The sequence below is a fragment of the Emydura macquarii genome, unplaced genomic scaffold, assembly GCF_026122565.2.
Source record: "Emydura macquarii macquarii isolate MOO-44397 ecotype Brisbane River unplaced genomic scaffold, CSIRO-AGI_Emac_v2 contig_2422, whole genome shotgun sequence".
In the NCBI taxonomy this organism is placed as follows: domain Eukaryota; kingdom Metazoa; phylum Chordata; order Testudines; family Chelidae; genus Emydura; species Emydura macquarii.
In genome coordinates, this window is record NW_027132559.1 from 19,062,299 (window position 1) to 19,087,119 (window position 24,821).

Genomic DNA, 24,821 nt, shown 5'->3' on the forward strand with positions numbered 1-24,821 from the left:
AAATTGTCTTTGTGCCTTCTATTACATTCATTTTATTTACCCTAATTTTTGTCAAGTTCAAGATTTATTTTTCTACTTGTTAGTCCCAACTCTGACAGATTAAGAAAAAAATGGACAGTAAACCAACAGCAGCTGATTTATTATACCTTAGAATATTTGGACTCTACAGTCCAAAAGCTCAACACAACAACAGTGCTGGACCCCAAATGAAAACAAACAAACAAAAAACGATGATGCAGCTACCACTAGCATGATTAAATGTCAGTTGCTGAGGAACAAAACAAAGTTCTAGGTTTCAGCAAGAGGCCCAAAAAAACACAGATCCCCATTAGGTAATTCTGAGAACTAGATTCTGAAAATACTAAGACTCACTGTAAAAAGAACCTCTTTTATGAAGGTTTGTGTCTGCATTCTCCCCAGTTAGCACCATATTTGGCTAGCTTTAATAAAGGAAAGAATACTGAAATACTTCTCTCCCTCATTTCCCCAGATCTTGGATCTGTTTCACAGGTGCTGTGACACATAGGAGCGCACACCAGCGGTCAGGCAAGGGGACTAAAAAAGGCTCTTGGATTCAATTCCCATCTCTTCCATTAACTAGTAGTGTCTGATGGGAGAATTAACCTCTCTGTCTTACTTGTAAAATGGGCATAACAGTTGCTGACCTCAAAGGTGTGTGATGCTAAGTTTATAAAGCACTTGAAATCCTTGCATGAAAGTCTCTACATACACAAAAAGTGTAAGTGCATTTATACATTTGTTTTTCAATGTGCTGCATGACTATTAAACTGTTTTTGTAAAATTAAAAATGGGAAAAACCGTATTAAAGGGTCATTTGATAGATTGACTAACAGCTTGGCAAACTGTATGGATATTTGAATTTCACAATGCTAAGTGCCAATGAAAGGAACACATTCTCATTTTTAATTGAAAAGAAAGGTTACCTACCTGTAACCAGAGTTCTTTGAGATGGCGACATATATTCACTCTCTCAGGTACTGTGCTACCTTATGGTGTCTTACAGTAGAACTCTAGCAGCATCAGCTAAAGTGCTCTTGCACCCCACCCTTCCCTTCATTGTCCCAATGCACTGAGGGTGAGACTATAAAGCGAGCGGAGCACTCTCCCCACCTCAGTTCCTTCCACTGCAAAGTCAGACACAATTACAAGGGCTCTGACAAAGAGGGGAGGATCAGAAGTGTGAATACGCAGCGCCACCTTGAAGAACTCTCGTTACAGGTAAGCAACCTTCATTTCTTCTTCAAATTGCTCTGCATATTCTACTTGAAGGAAAGATTTACAAGCAGTGCTGAGACTAAGGCCTGGTCTACACTGGTGGTTTAATTCGAATTAAAGACCCTTAATTCCAATGAATTACTCCTGCGTCTACACTTGCAGATTGTTAATTTGAATTAAGGAGCCTTTAAAATCGAATTAATAAAACCACCTCTGCAAGTGGATTAGCGCCTGAAGCGCATCAGTTAATTCGCATTAGTGTGAGTGTGGACGCAATGGGACTTAATTCAAATTAATTGGCCTCCAGACTGTATCCCATGATGCCCCATTTCAGTACCCTCCCCCAAAGCAGCCCCAGGAAGATTTAAATCTTCATTTCCTGTGATGAATGGGTTTAAAATCCAAGCTGCAATCACCCCCCCACACACACACAACAAGACTTTGCAGTTTGTCTCTTTAAGGGTTTGAAAGATTTCACCACCTACCCCACTCCCCCCTCCCCGCATGGTGAATGCGTTTTAAATGCCTGCAGTGAGAGGAAATTCTTTGCTACATTGTTTCAGTGGCCAATCATGGAAATTGATACTTTCTTAAGAGTTTATTCACAGTGCTACATGTGGATACATTATATCATGCTTTCCATCAGTGAAATGGAAACATTTGTATCACTGTATTAATATACTAACTGACTCCCTTGTTGTTTATCTTACATTCTACAGACACCTGTAGAATCAAAATCAAAGGCAAGCAATATACAGGGGGTGGTGGGGGGAGCATAAAAGGCAAACAGCATACAGTTCTAAAGTAATCCAGGATAAGATGCAATGTATTTGTCAAGGTCAAAATGAGAGCATAGTTCAGCTGGCTCCATGTGCCTGCAGCAATGGTGATCGGGGGAGTAAAAAAACCATGAAAATCCTTTTCCTGTTTGTTTGGGGGTGGGGGAAGCAGCGCTGCATCCTGGGATGATGACACTTGTCACAACAGCCTCCATAGTTAGTTGCACTGTGGGATAGCTTCCCACATTGCACTGCTTTCTAATTTGAATTAAGGCTGGCCAGTGTGGACGCAAGAAACCAGCACAAACACTGTAGTGTGGACAATCTGCAGCACTTCCTATAAATCGCTTTCTGTAATTCGAATTAAGCTAATTCGAATTAGTGCTGCAGTGTAGACATAGCCTAACTTGGATGAAGGAGTAGAATAAAGACTTGCCAAACCTAGGACCTGCTCTAGAAGTCAAATCCAGAGCATACTGCTTTGTGGAGCTATGTACCCAAGTCCACATTGGAGCCTTGCAAATCTCAGCAACTGGCACCTGACTCAGACAAGCGAAGGAAGCAGTTAGAGCTCTAGTAGAATGTGGTTGAATTGAAGCAGGTAGGGGAACTTTTGTTCATGTGCAACACACAGCAATGCACTGTTTAATCCACCAGCCTGAGAAGAAGCCATATGCCCCATATTGTTCTCAGCATATGGAACAAACACTCTAGGAGCTGGTCTACACTTATCTCGCAATTCAGCGGCAGTCAACAGGAGTTATGCAAACTACGCAGAGTAGTCTGCGTAACTCACATCGACTGCTCTGCTTCCCTTCTGCGCACTGTCTACACTGCACTGCGCTTCTTGAGGGGGGCGGATTTACTCAGTTGACTTCCTGATCGATTGAGCGGGTCTACCCTGACCGCTCAATCGATCCAGAAAAATCAATCTGGAGGCGGCAAATTTGCTGCCGTCAGTATTGACATGGCCGAGATGTTTTATGAAAGTTTTTAGTTCTATCCAAACAGGAAAGAGCTCTTCTAGTAAACACTGTATGGATAACAGATTCTCCTTTATTAGAATGTGATTTAGGGGAAAAAGTGGTAAACTAAAAGACTGATTAATATGAAAATCAGACACTAGCTTCCATAAGAACTGAAGATCAAGTCTAAGGACCACCTTGTTCTTAGGAAAAGTAGTAAAAAATGGATCAGCCATGCATACGTTAAGTTAACTTACTTTCCTGGCTGAAATAATGGTTATAACGAAGACCATTTTGACATATAAAATGAACACTTGGCCAATGGCTCAAACAGAGATTTCACCAATGTGGTCAAAACCAAACTGAGACCCCAAGAAGGGACAGGGTCTCTCTCTAACAATAGGATGCACATTTATTAAAAGTTTATCCAACTTTTTAACTGAAGCATGAACAAACCCAGCACTCTATCAACTAAAACGTGATATGTGGACATGGCTGTCATTGAACCTTTAATGTAATGGCCCCTCACTCTCAAGTGAGGGGGATCAGGTCTAAGAACTACTGTGTCAGGCAATAAATAGGCAGCCAGTCTAGGGCTCTAGCCTTTGGGGGGAAGGGGGGAGGGAAAGCGGGGGGGGGGGGGCGGGGGGGGGGATGGGGAGGCACAAAGCAGGGAGCAGGCTTTTGCCTAGGCTTTCTGGCTAGGCAGCCTGTAGACAAGCAGCCTGGGAGCTCTGGCCTTGTAGCAGGACAGAGATATAAATCAGGCCTCCCAGCCTACCATGAGGTAGTGCCACTCCAGAGATGGGTTCAACAGCAGGGGAGGGGTTAGGGAGACCCGGCTCCACCAAAACATACTGATTCGTGATCTAACAACCAAACCGGATTAAAGTCTGGCTTCCCTGAGCTATTTCCTGCACACCCTCCCTCAAGTACCTGGACTTCAGGGTCATTGTCTGCCTCCCTGGGATAGGTAGCCTGTGGCAGCCCCAGCAGCTCCTCAGCATCCCAATTTGCAAACAACTCCAGCAACTCCTCAGCATCCCAGGCAGCGGGGTGTCGAGCTCTGGTGGTGGGCGAGGAGAGACACCCTCCGCCTCCAGCAGCTCCAGCCCAACTGAGCTGGAGGGCTCACTTTTTATTCTTCCCCTTTCTGTCCCATCCTTCTGCTTTCAGCGGGGCGGGCACAGGAGTCCTAGCTCCACCCACCAAGGGGAGTGTAGCAATCTGTCGCTCTCACGTACAGAGGGAGACTACTCTCCCTCGCTACAAATGAGTTAGACAACCCTTGATTTTTTTAAGAACAGTAAGTATTCCAGGACACAAGGAATGGAAGCCGATATAGGATAATCAGACTTCTTCTGCATCCATGCTTGAAATCTGGACTGTTTTAGGCAGTAACAATATCTAGTGGATCATTTTCCAGCATTAACTAGTATGTCCTGTACAAATGGTGAACACAACTGATCAACAGCAGACAGAGTCAAAGTCCGAATGCCCACACCATTAAGTGGGTCTGGATGAAAAATCCTATCCACTCCTGGGACAGGTGGTCTGGAGACAGAGGGAGGCATACGAAGACTCCACTGGACAGTTGAAGGAGATCAGTAAATCACTGCTGACATGACCAAACAGGGCAATAAGTACTATCTTTGCCCTCGCCTGATGTATCTTCCTTATTACCGAACCCTAACGCTCCTCCCCATTTACAGCCCTTGCCCTCAGCGCACCAGGATGCTGATGGAGGCGCACGGTGCAAGCATAGTCTAGATGACACTGCTAGAAAAGGGCTCTACAAGGTGGCACAGTACCAATAAGTGAGAATAAGCAGATCCAGTTGAAGAAGAATATATTGGCACTCCGGGCACCAAGGGAACTAAACATTAATCCCAGACAGATACTGCTTTAGAATACTCATGAGACGCACTAAGCATTCTGTTTGCAGTTTTAATGTTTTTTCTAATTTGCTTGCTATACTTTATTAAAAGTTTTTGGTGTTTATAAAACTGGAAGCTGAACTATATTAAAGAAAATCTATATCCTCAGTTGAAGCCAAGTGCTGTTGAATATGTATCCATATAGCATACTATCTCTAGCTTCTGCTTCCTTGTTACGGATAGCGAGGAACATTAATCAATGACAATTTTTTTTATGCTAAGATAAGTGATTTCAATAGATAAAAAAATGTGACTCTATTGGGGTGATACTGAGATGGAAAGGAAAGTATCAATCCCTCACAAATCTGTCGATGGGCATGAGACTATTCTGAATAAACTGATTATAGATAAAGCCTTTAAAACTGAAATGGATTTTCCAGAGAACTGAAGCAAGGATTAACAACCAGAGATCTGACAGTCTCCCAGAAAGAGACAACCAAGATACAAGAAATTTATTGGTAAAAGTTCTCTCACAGAAATTCTTGGAATCCAAGAGCAGAATGGATGTCTTTCCCCCTAGACTCAGATGTTCCATGTACAAAACATGGATGGGACGAATCACTTAAATTACCAATGATAATATACTGATTGGAACTATATTGCCTGGCTACATCACAAAATAATGGGGCGCTCTGATTTATTCACTGATCAAAGAAAATCTTGTTCTTTAACAGCTAAAAACAATAAAATGAAATTACACATTACTACTCTGAGTAAGGATTCTTATTTGGTTTTGGGTGGAGAAAGCATTTCTTCACATCTCCAAATGTATTTAAACAATTGGGTCAGAGAAAAAAAAAAGACGGTTACTTACCTTTTGCGACTGTTGTTCTTCGAGATGTGTTGCTCATGTCCATTCCATCCTAGGTGTGTGCGCATCCATGTGCGCGGTTACAGGAATTTTTTCGCCTCTTAACAATATCCGGAGCTGGAGCCCTAAACGCTCATGCCATGGTATATGAGGCACTGCCGGCCCTGCACCGCCTCAGTTCCTTCTTGCCATCAACTCCGACAGCAGGGATGGAGGGTGGGTCAGGGAATGGACATGAGCAACACATCTCGAAGAACAACAGTTATGAAAGGTAAGTAACCGTCTTTCCTTTTTGAGTGCTTGCTCATGTCGATTCCATTCTAGCTGACTATCCAGCAGTCCCATTGGAGGAGGGCTCGGAGGTCATGGATATGCCATCTGCAGCCCTGCTCTCCTGAAGCTGGCGTCATCCTGAGCCTGCTGGACAATGGCATAGTGGGGTGTAAAGGTATGGACCGAGGACCAGATAGTAGCTTTACAAGTGTTTTGTATTGGAACCTGAGCCAGGAAGACCGACGATGAGGCTTGCGCTCTGAAAGAATGGGCCTTGACAATCTCTGGCGGAGGTAAGTTCACCTGCTCATAGCAGAGTCTAATGCAGGAAGATATCCAGGAGGAGAACCTTTGAGAAGGAACAGGTAGTCCCTTCAGCCTTTCTGCCACTGCAACAAAGAGCTGTGTGGTTCTACGAAACAGTCTAGTCCTTTCAATATAGAAGACCAATGCCCGCTTAACCTCAAGGGAATGCCATTTGCATTCCTTGCTGGACTTAGGTGGCTTAGGATAGAATATCAGCAGGAATGTGTGTTGGTTGTTGTGAAATTAGTATATTATTTTTGGCAGGAAGGCCGGGTGTGGCCGCAGCTTGACTTCATCCTTTTAGGAAACCATGTACGGCAGTCTTCAGGTGAGCGCTCTTAACTCAGAAACTCTGCGTGTCGAAGTGATCACAACCAGGGAGGCCACTTTCCAGGAAAGAAGCAGTAAGGGGGGCCCTGTAACTAAGAGAACTAAGTTCAGGGCCCAGGGAGGTAGTGGGTCCTTAACCTGGGGGTAAAGTCTCTCTAGGCCTTTAAGGAATCTGGCCGTCATGTAATGGGAAAACACCAACCTTCCATCGATCGGAGGGTAAAAGGCCGAAATGGCTGCCAGGTGAACTTTTACTGAAGTTATCACTAGGCCTTGCCACTTAAGATGTAACAAGTAGTGCAGTATTGACAGTAGCATACCAAAGGAGGTGGTGGGGGTTGCCAGCCTGGGGCGGGGCACCAGCCAGGTCCTCCTCAGAGGAGCCTCCCTGCCCCAGTGCAGGCAACCAGAGCATCCCCCCAGCTCCTCAGGTGCAAGGAGTGAGCCGCGGGGACCAGAGCCCATCACGCTCTCCCCCACCCCCAGCAGGGGCTGCTGATGCTGATGATGATGTCAACAGGGGGAAGTGGGACATGGGCTGCAGATGTCCCCACCCCTGCAGCGCAGCACTGCCATGGGGGGGGGGCGATGTAAGTATGGCCCCCACGCGCCAGGGATCCACGGTACGCCACTGATTATTGACTGTATTGAGGCCTGAAGAGGCTGGATGTTCTGGCATGATGCCCAGTAGGAAAATCTTTTCCAGTTGGCCAGATAAGATGCTCATGTAGAGGATTTTCTGCTGCCCATCATGACCTACTGGACCTGAGATGAACACTGCTGTTCATCCGTTTTTAACCACTCAGCCTCCACACAGTCAGGTGTAAGGATACTAAGTCCAGGTATAGAAGCTGGCTGTCGTTCTGCGACAGCAGGTCTGGCCAACAAGTAGCTTCAGTGTGGGGGGGCAGTGGAGAGCTCCAGCAATGTGCTGAACCAATACTGTCTCAGCCATGCAGGAGATACTAGGATCACATCTGTCCTGTGCCTCTTAATCTTCAGCAGAACTCTGAGGATCAAAAGTGTTGGTGGCAAGTCGTACATGAGCGCCCCTGCTCGTGAGAAGAGAAAGCCATAGGACAGTGATCCCTCGTCAACCCTGTGAATCAAGCAGAACAGGTTGCACTTCTTGTTCAGACTGGAAGCAAAGAGGTCCACTTGGGGAGTTCCCCTCCTATGGAAGATCATACTGAGCATCTGAGGATGGAGCGAGGTAGTTGTGACGAGGTAAGAAGGATCTGCTGAGCTGATCCGCCATGGCATTCCTGGCTCCGGCAGGTAGGACGCCATGATGTGGAAGTTGTTCTGAATGGCAAGATTCCACAAACGCATAGCCACCTGACAAAGGTCCGATGAGTGAGTCCTTCCCCGCCTGTTGATGTAAAACATCACAGTGGTAATTGTCAATTAGAACCTGGTCTACTCTGCCCCCCATGTAGGGGAGGAATACTTGGCAGGCTAGGCATATCGCCTTGAGCTCCTTAATATTTATATGGAGGTTGCCATCCGCTTGAGACCAGTCCCCTGGATGCTGAGGTTGCCGTTGATGTTAGCACCCTATCCGAGGTCCAAGGCATTGGACACCAAAGTAACTGAGGAGGTTAGGCCTTTGAAGGGCATGCCCTGCATCACTGACTGCGGGTCGGATCACCATCTCAGGGATGATAATACATGCAGGGATACCGTAATCACTTAGTTCAACTTGTGTCTGCTCGGGGAGTACACCGAGGCCAGCCACAATTGCAATCGTCTGAGCCTTAGGCATGTCGTCCCACATATGTGCACGCTGCCATGTACCCTAGCAAGTGCAGGCCGTTGTGAGGGGATAAGCACAGATACCACTGACAAGGCTGGACATGGTTTGGAAATGAGATTCTGGTTGGAAAGCTTTGGCTCCAGTGGAGTCGAGAACTACTTCTATGAACTCTATCCACTAAACTGGTAAGAAAATCGACTTCTGATCATTTATCAACAGGCCTAAACAACGACAGGTGGACCTTACGAGGTGCATGCTGTGAAGTACCTTGGACTGGGACTTTCCTTTGATCAACCAGTTATCGAGGTAAGGATAAATCTGCGCCCATTGGTGTCTTAGGTACGCAGCTGCCACCACCATCAGGCATTTTGCAAATACTCTTAAGGCGGACGAAAGGAAGAAGGGCAGTGCTGTGAACGGATAGCGGTCATGGCCCACAATGAACCTGAGGAATCTTCTGTGGTGGGGGAAGATCAAGATGTGAAAGGACATGTCTTAGGTCGAAGGCGGCATACCAGTCTCTCGGATCCAGTGAACGGACGACAGAGGCTAGAGAGACCATGCGGAACTTCAGCTTCTTGAGATGTCACAGGTCTAGGATAGATCTGAGGCCCCCTTTTGCTTTGGGGATAAGGAAGTAGCAGGAATAAAATCCCTTCCCTTGCATGTCTGGAGGAGTTCCTCCACAGCTCCGACTCTCAAAAGGGTTTCCACCTCCTGAACGAGGAGTTGCTCACAAGAGGGATCCTTGAAGAGGGATGGGGAACAGGGATGGTGGAGAGGAGGCGAGGAAAACTGTAGGGTATGGCCCTCTGAGATGATCTTGAGGTCCAAGATAATATGGGACCATGCTGTGAAGAAGGGGGAAAGGTGGTTCAGGAAAAAATGAAAAGGTAGATCCTGGATGGAAACTGGAGTGTTGTCCTCCGGCACACCCTCAAAATGGCTGCCATTGGCCGCTGTAGTGCCACGAGGGCCCCAGCTGAGAAGAGGAGGTGGTGAAGGCCTGGTGTCGGCACTTGAAACCTCTATGTCTCTCTCTTCTCCTGCAGGAAGAGGAGCGAGGGACTTGGAACTTGGACTGCTGTTGCGGCAGGCGGAACTGCTTCCTCGTGGTCCATGGTGTGTAAAGGCCAATGAGCACAGGGTGGCTCGTGAATCTTTCAATCCATGGAGCCTAGCATCCATCTGATCCAAGAAAAGTGCAGAGCCATCAAAGGGGAGATCTTGAATAGACTGCTGCATTTCCTGGGACAATCCATGAACACCTGCGCATGGATACAGCTGAGGTCATAGACCTGGCCGAATCTGCACATCGAGCACTGCCTGCAATGCCACCCTAGCCATCATCTTGCCCTCCTCCCAGGACATGGTAAAGTCCTGGGAGAGTTCCAGCTGTAGGATCTCAGTGAACCTCAATAGTGAGTTCCAGAGGTTGAAATTATACCTACCCAGCAGAGCCTGCTGGTTGAGAATTCTAAACTGAAGGCTGGCTGTGGAATGAATTTTGCGGCAAAACAAGTCCAGCTTTAATCCTTATTCTTTGCGTTGGAACTCAGCTGGCCCTGCCCATTCCTCTCATTGGCTGCCGACACCATAAGAAACCCCAGGGCAGGTATGTGAAGAGGTACTCAAAACTCTTAGCCAGGACATAGTACTTCTTTTCAGTCCTTTTAGATGTTGATGGCAGTGACGATGGTGTCTGCCACAGGACCTTGACCACCTTGAGCACCCCCTCATGTATGGGCAGAGTGACCCAGGCAGGCGCTGCGGCACTCCAGCAGCCAACGGCAGCCATTTTGAGGATGCACCCAAGGACAACATTCCAGTTTCCAATGGAAACTGCCCATACATCAAAGAGGGTATCCGATGAGTCCTTGAGCTCCTCCACCTCTAGGACCCAGGTGGAAGCCACACTCTTAAGGAGCTTCTGGTGAGCCCTGAAACCATCTAGTGGGACTGAAGGTCTGTGCTGGTGACCACCTCATCTGGGGATGATGATGAGGATAGCAGAATTGGGGGAGAGGATAAAAATTCCTCCTGCGCTTGAGCCAACATGGGCACTCAGGACTTGGTGCCATGATATGATGCAGAATCTTGAATCTCCTCCTGGGCCACTGGTACCGCAGTGAACTTCTCTGAGGAGTGGTATGACTGGGGACCTGATGCCATGGGAAATGTCCATGGATTCCAGTAAGGCCATTGAACAGGACACTGCCCTGGGGCCAGCCTGATGGTGGGAGGCCTGCTCTGACCCCTTGTGCCTTCTGCTGCTGACCATGGCCAGTGCAGGGATGGTCCTCTCCTGACCCCAAAGAGTAGGACTCCTCTTGTGAAGACCAGAGGAGCTGTAAATGCCTCCATGTGGCTGCAATGCGGCACTGGGGAATAATGCTGCGGGGAGGGAGACTGGTACCTCGAGCCCCGAGAATGATGGTACACCAATAGGTGCCGATGCAGTACCAGGGAATGGGATGCTGGGGATCGGTGCCAGGATTCTCGAGTCCAGTGCCGTGGCATCGGGGTCAGAGGCAACAGATCACTCACAGCCTGAAACAGCTCTGGTGTTGACAGGATGGTCAACTGGAAGAGCCCCCTTATGCTGCCTGGACTCGGGGTTGGTTCCCTTAAGAGGGTCAGTGCCCTAAGCAGAGACCCTTGACTTCGGTGTCCCAACTCAGACAGCTGGCCCGATAAGGGTCCTGTGCCCGGCACCCCCTTCTTCAATTTCTTCGGTGCAGGGAACCACCTCTCACCACACGCTGCTTCTTCTGCATCTTCTTTGGGGACGGGTAGAGGGGCAGTGCTGTGAAGAGCTCAGTGCTGAGAAGGCACTCTGTGCCGAGGCTTGGTACCAAGTTGGCCTGGGAGAGTTTGAAGGTTGGTCTCAGTGCTACCTCCATAAGCAGGAACGTCAGCCGGATCTCTCTATCCTTTCTTGTCCTTGGTCTGAAGCTCTTACAAATTTTGCACCTGTCCTTCCTATGCTCTTCCCCCAGACATTTAAGGAGCTGTCGTGGGGGGTGCTGAGTGGGCAGGGCTTGTTGCAGATCGCACAATGTTTCAATCCCAGGGAACGGCGCATGCCCCACTGCAGGGTAAAGTCCTTAACTGACTCCCTAACACTAACTATAAACTATACGCTACAATTATTCTACAAAACTTGAAAATTGAACAAACTACTAAAGGTAAATAAGCACTTGCGATGCAAGAGAGAGATATGGGTTCCAGCAACTGTCACGGGCGGAAAGAAGGAACTGAAGGGGCACAGGGCATGTCATCATTGTATAAATACAGTATGAAAAATGTATTTATTTAACTTTTACTAAAGATATGACAACATTCCTCACGAATATGACAAACAGGCCACTGTGAAGCAGGCACAGGATTTCACTGGGAGATTGTTGAAGACTTTAGTAAAAACAGTTATATGGGAAAACAAATGCATGGATGGGAGAAAGGAACCAAAGGAAACTGCAAGGAAGGAAGGGTAGATGGGCAGTGGATGGTAGAATAATCTGGTGGAGGTTGGGTTGAGGAGACAGATGAAGAGATTGGAAGTGGAAAGCAGGTGAGTAACTTTAGGATTGGTGACTGGAGAGGTGGCAAGGTGAAGGAGAAGGAAGGTCACACTGAATGTTTTCAATCTTCTCCTTGAAGTAATCATCAAGGTGCAGCTCGGCATGAAGAGGGAGGGAACTGGGAAAGGAGTCAAAACATGGCAGAGAGCGCTGCTGACAGACTTGATGAGGGAAAAGAGTGATGACACAATGAAAATCGCAACTGAAACAGCAGAGAATAAATGTGTGGCATAAAGTCCACTTGGATCTCTGGCTTTTTTCCAGAAGCAGATCTGAAGAATGAACCAACTTGCGTTCTGATGATGGAACAGTACAGACAGAGAAGGGAGCAAGGGAGTGGAGTTGAGGAAAGTAGTGGTGAGTTAATGGAGGAAAGAGTGGAAGAGGGACAGATGGAAGGAGAAGAACAGTAAACCCTGGAATGGAATGAGACCAGGCTATTTCAAAGACCATCTCTTCTACTATGTCCTAGAGCAGTCTGGCTTTTGGTCTTGGGGTTGTGCTCACAGGAGATGGTGGAAGTACATTCTCTGTGGCAGGCCATTTTTGATGTGGAACTCACTTCATCTGGCAGTCTGAATCCATGCCTGGCTACTTTTGGAATGGAACAGAAGACAGTATCTCTTCAATTCTGATTTGCAATTTTTCAAATAAATAGTTTTGATCTAAGACAGTAACAGTTTGTTAAAACTGACATTACCCATAAAATAGTTGATTTTCTCTTTATGACTATTATTCGTTTTTAGTTAAATTAGTGTGTATTTGGTAGCGACACCTACATTACATGGTGAGGGGCACAGAATAAACGTTCATAATAGCAATAAACATTTTTAAAAGATTAGACAATTTCCATTAGAATTATTGGGTCATCCTTGAACGTTCACATGAGAACATACTTCTCAAAGCAGAAGGAAGCACTAAGGCCATTTTCAAATGTGGGTGTTCAGCACCTCTGAAAAATCAAATCCTTATTTAGGTGCATAATTTAAGACATCCACATTTGAAAATTTTGCCCTAAACTTGTAAAACTCTGTTTATGTAAACTAGCTTTATTAGATTAATATATTAGAGGCAAGTGTTTTATTTCTCATGGAGAACAGGATCAAATATTAAGAGAACGGCAGCCTCTTCCACCTTTTCAATAATGATTCCTTTGTGTGTGCCATTGAGAATTCTTATAGCCAAACTGTCAATTAAATATTTTATAAATATGGTATTCTAATCAAACATTTAATAAAATGAATTAAGCAGCACTGGTTTACCTTCTGTGTCTCACTTATCTGCCAAAAAGGAAGTACACATACCATATTAAGTCCATCTATTTCAGGGGTTCCATCTTCCTTGATTTTAAATTCTTGGTTTCGAATGAAGAGCTGCAAGTTAAAAATACAATCCTTTTATAACTTCAAATAGGGTTGAGTATGGTTCAGAGAAAATTCTAGTCTCTCATATCTAACGCACACTACTATTTCACCTCTGATTTTACAGAGGGGCAAAAAATGTTCAAGGAGATCTCTTGTTCCAAATGAAATACGAATACTATCTTCGGAATAAAAGTTTCTAAAAATCTTAAGTACAGATTCATAGTAATGGAAAACCTACAAGGGGGCTTCCAGGACACCCACGTTCTCCATACAGATGAAACCCCTAGACACTTTACTTTTAGTATCAAATGGTAGTATCAGAGGTTCCAGGGGAGATGAGCAAAGCCTTTTAAAAATGAGATTCAACCTCCATGTCAGATGTATCTAACTGGGTGTAGGATTTACTACCAGTTGAAGCCATAAGAGTATATTGTAAGAGGATAAGCCCTGCTTCCCACCCCTCAGTCACACCTGTATCCTATCCATAAGTTCAATAAGGTTCTTGTCATGACTGCCTTGTAAAAAATTCTAAATAATGAGCAAAGGAAGCTTGTAGGAAAAACATCTTCAGATCAAGATGGAAATACACACACACCCAGGACTATAACCCTTTATTGTATCTAACAGTGTCTGACCCCACAACTTTAAAATCTATGCTCACGGACCAAACTGAGACTGGCAATATCTCAATTCTCAGTCACTGGCTGGTCCATGCCAAAAGAGCACTAGAAATATTGACAATCTGACAATTTCTTTTGAAGTTTGAAGGAAGCCACACAATACTGACTAAATAAAGACTTACCTTGCCTCTGATGGCAAGTGACACTCTACAATACTGGTCAATGAGGGATATTACATCATTTCTACAAGTCTGGGATAAAGCCTTGGCAGCTGTTTAACACTGCACAGTATCACTGCATAAAAGGTTTGTGCCAGACTAAATACTACCAAACCAATTTGAATTACAAGGGTCAATGATATGATTACATGCTTATTAATTAAGCTGGAAGTTGGGCAGGAACTAGACAGCTGTACTTATGGAACTGATGAGATTTCAGTGGGAGGAGCACTTCAGTGTGTACACCTCCACTGTTTTGTTGACAAAAGCGGACTTCTGTTGACAAAACTGTAGTGTAGACCAGCTCTTAGATTCCTTCAATTATGCTGAAATCTGTCCCCTTGGTCTGTCTGGAGTACATAAGGCTTTAGATGCACCTGTTCTTTAATAGTACGCCCAAGTATTAAAAGTGAGATTCCTCAGGCACACTAAGTCATCTGGGTTAACAGGTAGGAGGACTTAATGGGCCCTTCTGTCAAAATTTGCTTCCACTTCTGATTATCTTTCATCTTCCATATGGTTTCATCGTCATTTCAGCAAGATATCCATGATTGTTAAATTAGATCTGATCCTTCTTCCCATTAGCATCTGAGTGGAAAAGAGCCATTTCTCCAGAGGTGTACTTTGGTAAACCAACAAAGCTTTATACAAATCACCCCCACCGTCAAAAGTCTCTCTCATAAGATTCTTGGCCATCTATACAGACTTTTCCACAAGTCTATTTGATTTGGGGGTAATTTGGACTTGCTGTTTGTGATGAAAGTCCCAATCCACGGCAAATTGCCTAAAATCTGCACTGGAAAATTTCAGCCCATTATCACTAAAGACTTCATCTGGAATTCCATGTCTAGAAAACATTCCCTTCATGCTGGCTATCACTGACTTAGTAGTAGTACTGTGCAGTGTGCAAATTTCTGGATGCAGAGAACAACAACCTGTGACTATTAAAAAATCCTTTGAGTGCCAGCTAGGTAAGTCAGTGCCTACCGTCTCATAAACCGTTTGTGGAACTGGGTGAGGTCTTAGTGGCGCTACCTCTTGGTATGGCTTGTATTTCAAGCATAAAAAGCTGTTTCTTAGCGCATTAGTAATGTCATGATTGATCCACAACCAAAACATCACTTATCATGTTCGTTGTTTGTGCTTCTCAATTCCTAAACGACCCTCATGGATCTTCTATAGCATTTCTTCCGAGAGGCTCGTTAGTATTACAAACTTGCTACCCTTGAAAATCACCCCATCTATCACAATAAGTTCATGTCTGCAGTTCCAATAGTCTTTTAAACTTGGACAGCAATTGCTTATTTCTTCAGGCCACCCTATATCATCATTTCTTTAAGGATTACCAATGATTCATCGTCTGTTTCTCCTATTATCTGTTGCAGTTTCTTGTTATCTAAGGGAATTGACTTTACAATCAGATCTACATAGGTTTGCATCTCTATCTCCAAGGTCTTCTCTGGTTTCATAGTTGGAGTCATTGCTCTGGAAAGTTAATCTGCAGTGAACATGAATTTACCAAATGTGTAGGTCACAACCAAATCATACTTCTGCAGCTTCATCATCATTCTTTGAATCTTTAAGGTATAGTCATTTAGTGGTTTGCCAAATAATGCTATTAGGTGCTTGTGGTCTGTTTCAATATCCACTGTCTGGCCATAAATATACTGATTGAATCTTTCACAGGCAAACAATAGTCCTAAAAGTCTGTTCTCAATCTGTGCGTATCTGGTTTCTGCATCAGTCAGTGATTTGGATGCATACTCTACTGGTTGCCAATAATCCTAACATTTCTGTAAAATCACTGCACATAACCCAGAACGTGAAGCATCTGCTGAAATTTTAATAGGCTTGCCTGGTGCATAGAATTTCAACACTGGCTCTTGCATCAGTTGTTGTTTCAAACCTTCCCTCCTGATTCCTCCTGTTTTACACCCCCAGGACTATTCTCTCTTTCCCTAGGAGTTTCCTCAAAGCTGCTGCTTTTGTAAGTAGATTAGGTATGAATTTTCCAAGATAATTAACCATTCCTAGGAACCATTGGACATCTTTCTTTGACTGGGGATGAGGCATCCTTTCAACGACTGAAACCTTCCCCTTCAACCCTGAACCTTTACACCTTCAAAAAAATCTACAACAAAAGACAGTTCTGTAATCCCTAAAACACATTTCTCCCCAATTGGTTTCAAGTTTGCTGCTCTAGTGGAAACCAAGAGAAGTCTACAATCATGATCCTCTTTAATTGAGCCCCAGATGATGAGGTCATCACTGAGGTGTTGACACCATTAATACATTCATAGGTCATATGTTTTATGGTACACTCCTGGTGCTGAAGCTATGCCGAAGGGTAAGCATAAGAATCTGTATCTTCCAAATGGGGTATTAAATTTGCATAGTTTTGAGCTTTCTTCAGTTAATTTTAGCTACCAAAATTCTAAGGATACATCCAATTTACGGAAATATCGTGCACTTGCAAATTGAACCACAATCTCTTCTCTGATTCGTAGTTTGAAATATTCTCTTTTAATAGCTTTATTGAGGTCTCTTGGATCTAAGCATACATGCAGTTGGCCATTATTTTTCTCCACAATGACTAGGGAGCTCACCCATTCCGTTGGCTCCTCAATTTTTTGTATGACTTGCATTGCTTCCATCCTTGTGAGCTCAGCCTTGAGTTTATCACCTTTACGCACCTTTCTGCATGGATGTAAAACTGGATGGACCTGCTTGTTTATCTGGGTTGTATGTTCACCCTGCAAGCAACCCAACCCTTGAAACAGACCAGAATATTTCCAGATGAGTGCCTTGTAGCCAGGTTCAGTATGATCCTGTAGTGAGAGCAGCCATTTTAGCACTGAGTTTTTCACAGGCAGCCAGACCTAAAATTGGCATCATCTCCTTTGGCACCACAGTGAATCGCCTGTGCATGGTGTTTTTATAGTTAATGCTAGCACCTCCCTTTCAACTAGTATATTTGTTCCAGAATAACCAGTTACTTTTACTTTTGTTGCTCCCAGTTTTGGTCTTATTTTCAGTTTCTCAAGCTTGTTCAGATAGAATATTAACCTGAGCTCCTGTGTCCAGTTTGAGTGGAATAATTGTTTCATTCACCTTCATAGGCAGTATCCAGTCCCTCTCATTAGGTCTGTTTGATCCAGCACATCTATGTAAAACTCCTGAACCAGACTGTCTTCAATTGAATGTACCTGACTTTTCTGCATTTGGGATCTGCAGCATTTTGCAAAATGACTGTTTTCCCCACATTTATCAGAGGGTTTCCCAAAGGCAAAATACTGGTTAGGGCCAAACTGTGGTCCACATCTTCCTCATAACGGTCTGTTCCCATTCTCCCCCTAGCAGTGGTTTTCACAGCGAGCGTTTCCACTTTTTAATTTGACCTTTTCTGGCTATTTTTATACTTAGTTTGTGGATAATCCCTTCTAGTGAATTCAGTTCTTCGGCTTGTACTTTCATAATTTCTGCTGCCCTGCATATCTGGAGAGCTTTTCCTAAACTTAAATCTTCTTCCTGGGGCAATCTCTCCCTCAACACATTGTCTTGAATGCCACGAATGATTTTCTGACCAGAGTCATAGGTTTTACTGAGTCGTCTTAATTCTGTGACTCATTGCTCTATGGTATCACCAGTTTTTTGCATGCATGCATGCAAAAAATGTGTCCCTCTACAAGGTCTCATTCCTTTCCAGCATGCAATGTTCCTCAAATTTAGTCAGAATTTTACTTAACCTCATGTTTTAATCTTCTTCAAACTTAAAGTTGTTACAATATCCAGTGCTTCCTCCCCAACAACATCAAAAAGATAGATGATTTTACTTTATAATTTTTATCCTCTACCTCTATGGCTGCTAAATACAATTCAAATCTGTCAGAATTTTTTCCAGTTCTCTGCAGCATTGCCTGACAACTGAATGAAACAGGAATAAAAATGTTATTAAAAACAAACTAGAGAGCTTCTTCGGGGGGGGGACACGGACGACGGGACACTACGGGACGGACGGACACGACTGCTGGACACAGCCAGAGTGTGTTCTCCACTTCTGCTTCTCCTGGGCATGTCTCCAAATTCCTATATTCATAATACTGACTTTTATGAGGAAGCCTCTCTAAATTATAATCTTGCACAAACATGTCTCTACAATTGCCATATGTCCTTGGAATCCTGGGAACCCTAAGCAAGGGGGCACAGCAGTAAAGTGACAGAAAACTAGAACGGATGAGGGCAGCATGAATTTCTGCAGAGCATATTACCTAACATAACCCAGTAACGAGCTGAAAATGGGGCATATTTTCCCTGACTTGATACCACAGGTTAAGATAGAATGAAAATCCAAGTGGTACTGCAGAAAACAAAGCACCCGACAATCCCACCCTTGATTCAGATTGCAGGAGGGATGGAAAATGAAGGCAACTATCTACTGACCTGAAGATGAAGCTAGAGATAGCAGCTTACACAGAAAGGATAAGAAATATAGTAGTACTGACAAGCTGCAGTGTACAGAACAAAAGCCTCATTTTATTAAGTGCTGCTGTTTAGGGAGACAAACCACACTGTAAATTGTATTGAAAAATGCATTCTTCTGCTCACAGATCTAATTCCCATTCCCTCTGCTCACAGCACTCAATTTAAAATATGAGCATTCATTACAACAGTACAGGTTAAAACAGAAGATAGATATCACACTCATTGCTATTTATAATGCCTATTATATTTTCATGATATTGACAAAACCTCATTTTCATATGCAATAACATACCCAGAATAGAAGGCAGCCATAGGCATACATGTCAGAGGATGGAGATGCCAGCTGTCCCATCCTTAATTCAGGGGAAGTTAAGTTCAAGCTACCAATTACCATAAAGCTCATAGAGGTACGTTGATCCTAAAATGGACAACATTACAATCAGCAATTTTAAACCAGACTGGCAGTACAATAAAATGAACATCCCTTCTCATTCCCCTCATGATCTCACATGAATACCTTTGCCTTACAATGTTTCCTTCAATGCTGGCTCAGAGAACAGGTTGTAAAGGCCTCCTACCACCAAATATAGAGTGGGGAGGGAGAGGGTGGCAATGAGGCATCACTCAAACACAGGATTAGCTGGTTCTTGCTCACACTTCATGAAAAAAAAAACAATTCTAATGCCAAAAACTACACATGAAAAGATTATAAAAAACATCTCCAATTCCAGTATCACAAGAAAACAGACTGGGATGTTATGGCTGAAATAAAGATAATTCAAGAAGTTACTATTCTCCAATATTTCTCTAAGCCATTCAAGACACAGACAGAATTCTGATGGCAACACACAACTCCAGAACAAAGGATAGGTAACCTCAAAGCAGATTAACAGACTACGGCACACAGGACCCACTTATCAAAAATGTAATCTGCAGAAATTTGAAGAGGTAGGTAAAGACATCCAGCTGGCTGCCTTATTACACATAGTTCTAGAAGGAAAGCATTCCCTCTCAGCCCAGAGAAGGTGGGTCTTGTGGTAAAACACTGGACTGGGACTCAGAGAAACTAGGTTTTAGTTATAATTCTGTCAGGCTTCCTGCTTTCTCTCTCTCTGACTCTGGCACCCATTTGAGTCAGCTGCGTCCCTCCTCCTCATCCTGGCTGCCTGGACTCCAGGATTACCTAAAGCACTCTTCCTTCTCTCAGTTCTTGTGCCTAGCACAACAATGGATGCCAGGAGGAGCAACCATAGGGAAAGTCCTGCTCAGCTCTTGCATCCCAGTGATGGGACACGTTCAGTGCAGACAATCTTCAGAGAATTTAGCTGCCACTGACGGAGACAAGATACTGGACTAGACAAACCTAGACCTGGACAAGGCTGACCCAAAACAGCAATACCCATCTTCCTTCTTAACTGCTTTGCTGAACCTCGGGCTATACTCAGCAAAAATCATATTTCTCAGGTTATAGCGCTTACACCAATACTCGGAATGCTAGTTTGGAATTATTCACAATCATTCCATACACCATGCCACATTTGAAGTAGAATTCAAAATGCAAAATACACTGGCAAATGAAGAATTTGTCAATGAAACATAATCTTTATATTTGCAAAATAAAGGATACCAAAAAAAATAGCAAAGGCATTCATGATGTAACTCATAATGAAGAATCCTGAGTGAGATTAAGGAAACCCTTGAATATATTTGAAAAAATTTTTGTTTGTTTTTTTTTTGGGGGATTTCTTACCACTGATTTGGTGAAGTCAAAATCTCCAACAATTCCTTGTTCCCGATTCACAGCAAACACATTATTTGTATGCAGAGATCCATGAACTATATTAGCTTTGTGTAGTGTATGCAGACCACGTGCCACTCCTTTCATCACTTTCAAAATTTCCTAATGAAAATTTAAAAAAAAAAAAATTAAAAACACTGAAGGAGCCAGGCAAAAAAACTCATCATGCTTCTAGTGCAGAACCATAGCAAGTCTTATGAATTCTCATAAATCTATGAGAAATTCCTGCCATTATAACTTTATGGGAAACTACACAACACTTAGTAAGATTCTAATGAGTTGTACCACCAGTCAAAACACAACCCAGTCACACCTGGATTAATCACTAAGGTTTTGAAAAAACAATGTAAATACCTGTTGAGATATGTGGATTCATAACTGGCTCCTGACAAGCAACGCAAGAGAAAAAGCCATTCACAAAACTCTGACCATTTATTTTAAGGCTATGTTGAATATTAGGAAAAACATTTTCACTAAGAGGGTGGTGAAGCACTGGAATGGGTTACCTAGGGAGGTGGTGGAATCTTCACCCTTAGAGGTGTTTAAGGTGCAGCTTGACAAAGCCCTGGCTGGGATGATTTAGTTGGGTTGGTCCTACTTTGAGCAGGGGGTTGGACTAGATGACCTCCTGAGGTCCTTTCCACCCTAATCGTCTATGATTCTATGAAATGTCATGGCCAAATGGCCTGTTTACAGTGGAAAGTCAATTTGGGGAAGAAAAAGTAGGAAAGAAAATGAAAGGATGAAAAATCAGACAGGAATCATCATGCACATAGTATTTTAAAATTTGCTTACCAATATTTTTTTTTTAAAGGATAGCAACAACAACAACAAAGGCTGGGATGTTCAAAGGAGCGTAAGTGAGTTAGGGCCTCAATTCCAGGGTCCTTTGAAAACCCTAGTGACTGGATACTAAATTGAGGTATTCATAAACACATAAGCTGACCTATTCATTTGCAGGGTTTTATCAACAGTGCTCACCATCAATGGAAGTTAAATTGCCACATCACTACCCAGGAGAGAGAGAAAAAAATTAAATAAGAAGAGAGGATCAAGTTGCTTTAAATATCTGTTAAAAAACCTTGCTGGGATTTTGAATAAATGACCTTATTACTTACTTCTGAAGTTAAAGGTGTACTAGCCTGCAGTGCTCCTAGACTTGCTCCTGGGTAATATGGAACCATCAGATATGCCAAAGGATCAGACTTAAAAATTTTTAAAAAAACACAAGGATAATAGATAAAGAAGGGGGATTCAAGTTCAAATATCTAGTTACTGCAAGTTAACTATTACACATTTAGTGCATATTAAGTCCTTACTAAATCAAATCAATTCAGTTGATTGTTTACATAAAGTTTTGCATTGAAGTTTTTTCTTTTCCAAAGCTTCAATTAAAAAAAAAGCTTTAACAACAAATTATGAATCTTCTAGATGAAAAATGGCAATCAAAAAAGGATGGCAATCTGGAATTTACCTTGCACAAGAAAAGGAACATCAACTGTAATAATCCAGATTTCTCCTTAAATTCACTCCAAACTCTGTGATAATTGGCAGCCCGTTCTATCACTTTTGCCTCTGTGTTCACATCTACTGAATAGCCCTGAAAACAAAGAATTTTCAGCTGTGATTCCTAAATTAATGTTTTTAATGTGCAATTACTATATTTTATTTTAAGAACAAACACATGACAATTAAGTTTTATAGAGTAATCTCCTGTTTTATTGTATTATAATGCTCAACCTAGGCTTAGAGATCAGTCCCAAATTTTCTTTGTGAACATTTAAATCGTTGGACTAGCAATAGAGGTCAAGTGTTCCTATTGCCTGAACAATATCTTAGCCAAGTCAACAAGCAGTGTTTACACTGTCCTGCCATTAACTTCATACTTCTTGATTTCCCAAACACTGGTCAGTAGGAGGGGAAGTGTGGCAGTGGAAAAGCAGAGGAGGCATCTGGTAATCAGTAGGGAAGATGTCAGCATGAGCAAGAAGGGGACCAGGAACAGGAAGTGACAGACAGTAAGAGTAAGGCCCACTGACTTCGAGGAATGACAGTCAGCAGAAGGAAGGGACACGCTTGCAGCTGCCCCCATAGAAGTGAAAAAGAGAAGAGAGTTGGAGACAAACAAAAAAAAACCCAAAACACTTCTCTGGTAGTGATCCAAGAGCCTGGCCAGAATTATTAGCATTTACAAGGGTACTATCGAAAGTAGCAAAGAAGCAATTACTGAGTTCAAGCAGGACAATCAATATACTCTAAGTTACCAAGAGCTCACACACAGCTCAGCATTGAAAGTCAGTGACAGAAAATTACCTTTAAAAGAACTTTCTGTTCTCGAACTTCTGAACACACTAATGGGCGCTTAGTGCTCAATTCCTTCATGGGTTCAGCATCTAGAAGATCCCGTTCTAAACTAACTGTCAGAAGTCCACCAGAGTTCTGCAGCGCACACACAGAAACACAACAGAAATTCCACTAATTATCTTAATAATCCAGACACTGCAAACATTCTTTGCATTGCCAAAAGCTTAATATTTATCTATCACCAGGGATAATGCATGACATTTATTATAATGTAAGGAAGGTTAAATGTAGGCTTAAATTAAGTGCTCTTTTTTAAAATAAAGAGAAAGAGGAAGGAAAAAATCACTAAATGGAATCTATGTTAAACACATTAACTTGACTTTCATCCCTTCAAACACACAATTTCGATTTAACCTGTCAGTGTCATATACATGAGCCACTGGCCACCTGTCTATTCTATAGACATTAAAAATCTGAGCATGGTTTTTGTTTTCTCCTCCTTTCACACTGCCCAAAACACAGCCAGCCTTAGCATTTCATTCTGGGCCAGCATTTAGGAGTTACAGCTAGTGAATTAAACTGTAACAAGACCAGTAAAGCTGGATGTGTAATTCTGCTAAAGTCTGGATACCAGCCATATCTGAATTTATTTTTTAGTTACTGGCACGTGGGTGACATTGAAAGTGTGTCTGAGAGAAATCTCTTGGGGATATGAACAACAAAATCTCTCACTTCTTGTTTAAAGTTTTCATTTGGCCCATGAAAATATGTTCAGTTGTTAAACCTGTACTCGGACCATCACCTTTAAAGACTTCATCGCCTACTAGAATCTTTGGCATCTCTTGTTTTATGGATATTTATTGACGCTACTTCCTGTATCCTCAAATACAGACCCCCAGTTCCCCACCCTTAGAAACACAGCAGTGGCTGCTTACCATATACTTCAGAATTCCTGCTTCTGGGTGAAGAAGTGGCAGCTCAGGGAACCATTTCTGCGCCAGGCAAGTAAGCCTCTCCTGAATTAGGGATACATTCATCATTACCAACTGCCTCCACATGCAGTACGTACAAGTACATACCAGAAAATACATGAACTGAAGTTTGGGCTGACATTGCCCACAAAATGTCAATTTTTGAAAATATGAAGGGCAGAACCTAGCACAAATCCTATCCTCCCTTCCAATTACATCACTCAGAATGCAACTGGGCTTTCATTTTTTCACAGCAGCAGTACTTGGATGTATTTTTAAAAACAGGGTTTGTGGGGTAATTTTAGGTGCACTAGATGCCATCCCTTAAGAAAATGAGATCTAACCCTGCCATAAACACAGAGAAGGAGCCCCCTTGGTTTCCTCATCAAAGTAGCAAGGGGAAGGCAGCGGGAGGGAGACCAGCTGCTGAAGAGAAGTTCCTACTTATTCTCCTCTTCTTCCCCAACCTGGAGGTAGTTCAAAGTACAAAGGAAGAGGAACCCCAGGATGACCATCAGAGGCAGCCCAACCTCAGCAGGAGCAAGCAGGGGATATCAGAAACCAGGTGGCCTATCCCTAGTGTTGGTGATCCCACATACCTGTAACATTTAGGAGTTACTGTTACTCATATCCAGCAGTGCATCGCCAGAGGACCTGTTCCTGCCCTCACACTTTCTTTATCTAAAGAGAAGTGATCATGGGTTCTGGATTCCTCCCTCCACGCAGAGTATTTAAGGAAGTGTAGATAACGGGTATCCATCTTTCCTTCAACTTTGAGAAGGGACCTCCCTCTTCACTGCCCTGAAAGCTGCAAGGGAACCCTAATCCTATTCCTCACATTACACAGATAAAGGCCTTTCTTCAGCTGCTGTGCTGCCTAATCATTTTCCCCGCTGCTCTGGTGAAGGGAACGGGGCTCATGCATCCAGATTTTCCTCTACCACTCATTTTGAAAAAGCTGTATCAGGTGGAAAAGAGTAAAACTAATTATTTCCCTCGACCTAGGAGAGTACTATTTCATTTCAGAAATTTTACTCAATATGTGCTTGTCTTTAGTCTTTCCTTTCAGTACTGTAACAGTTTTCCTGTA

At 43.3% G+C, this 24,821-nt stretch overlaps 1 protein-coding gene across 5 annotated transcripts in view; it reads right to left on the reverse strand.

The window, feature by feature from the left end:
• The window catches only part of STK31 (serine/threonine kinase 31), an 81,971-nt gene that overhangs the window by 2,362 nt on the left and 54,788 nt on the right, over positions 1-24,821 (reverse strand). For 4 of the 5 annotated variants that reach the window (XM_067562060.1, XM_067562055.1, XM_067562058.1 and 1 more), the window contains 7 exons: positions 23,696-23,776; positions 22,770-22,895; positions 21,931-22,056; positions 21,575-21,661; positions 20,409-20,558; positions 18,951-19,076; positions 13,279-13,347 (listed from right to left, as the gene is read on the reverse strand). In XM_067562060.1, the coding sequence (XP_067418161.1) occupies positions 13,279-13,347; positions 18,951-19,076; positions 20,409-20,558; positions 21,575-21,661; positions 21,931-22,056; positions 22,770-22,895; positions 23,696-23,776 (765 nt within the window). The remainder of the gene's footprint in view (positions 1-13,278; positions 13,348-18,950; positions 19,077-20,408; positions 20,559-21,574; positions 21,662-21,930; positions 22,057-22,769; positions 22,896-23,695; positions 23,777-24,821) is intronic. The other variant, XM_067562057.1, reaches the window with a different exon arrangement.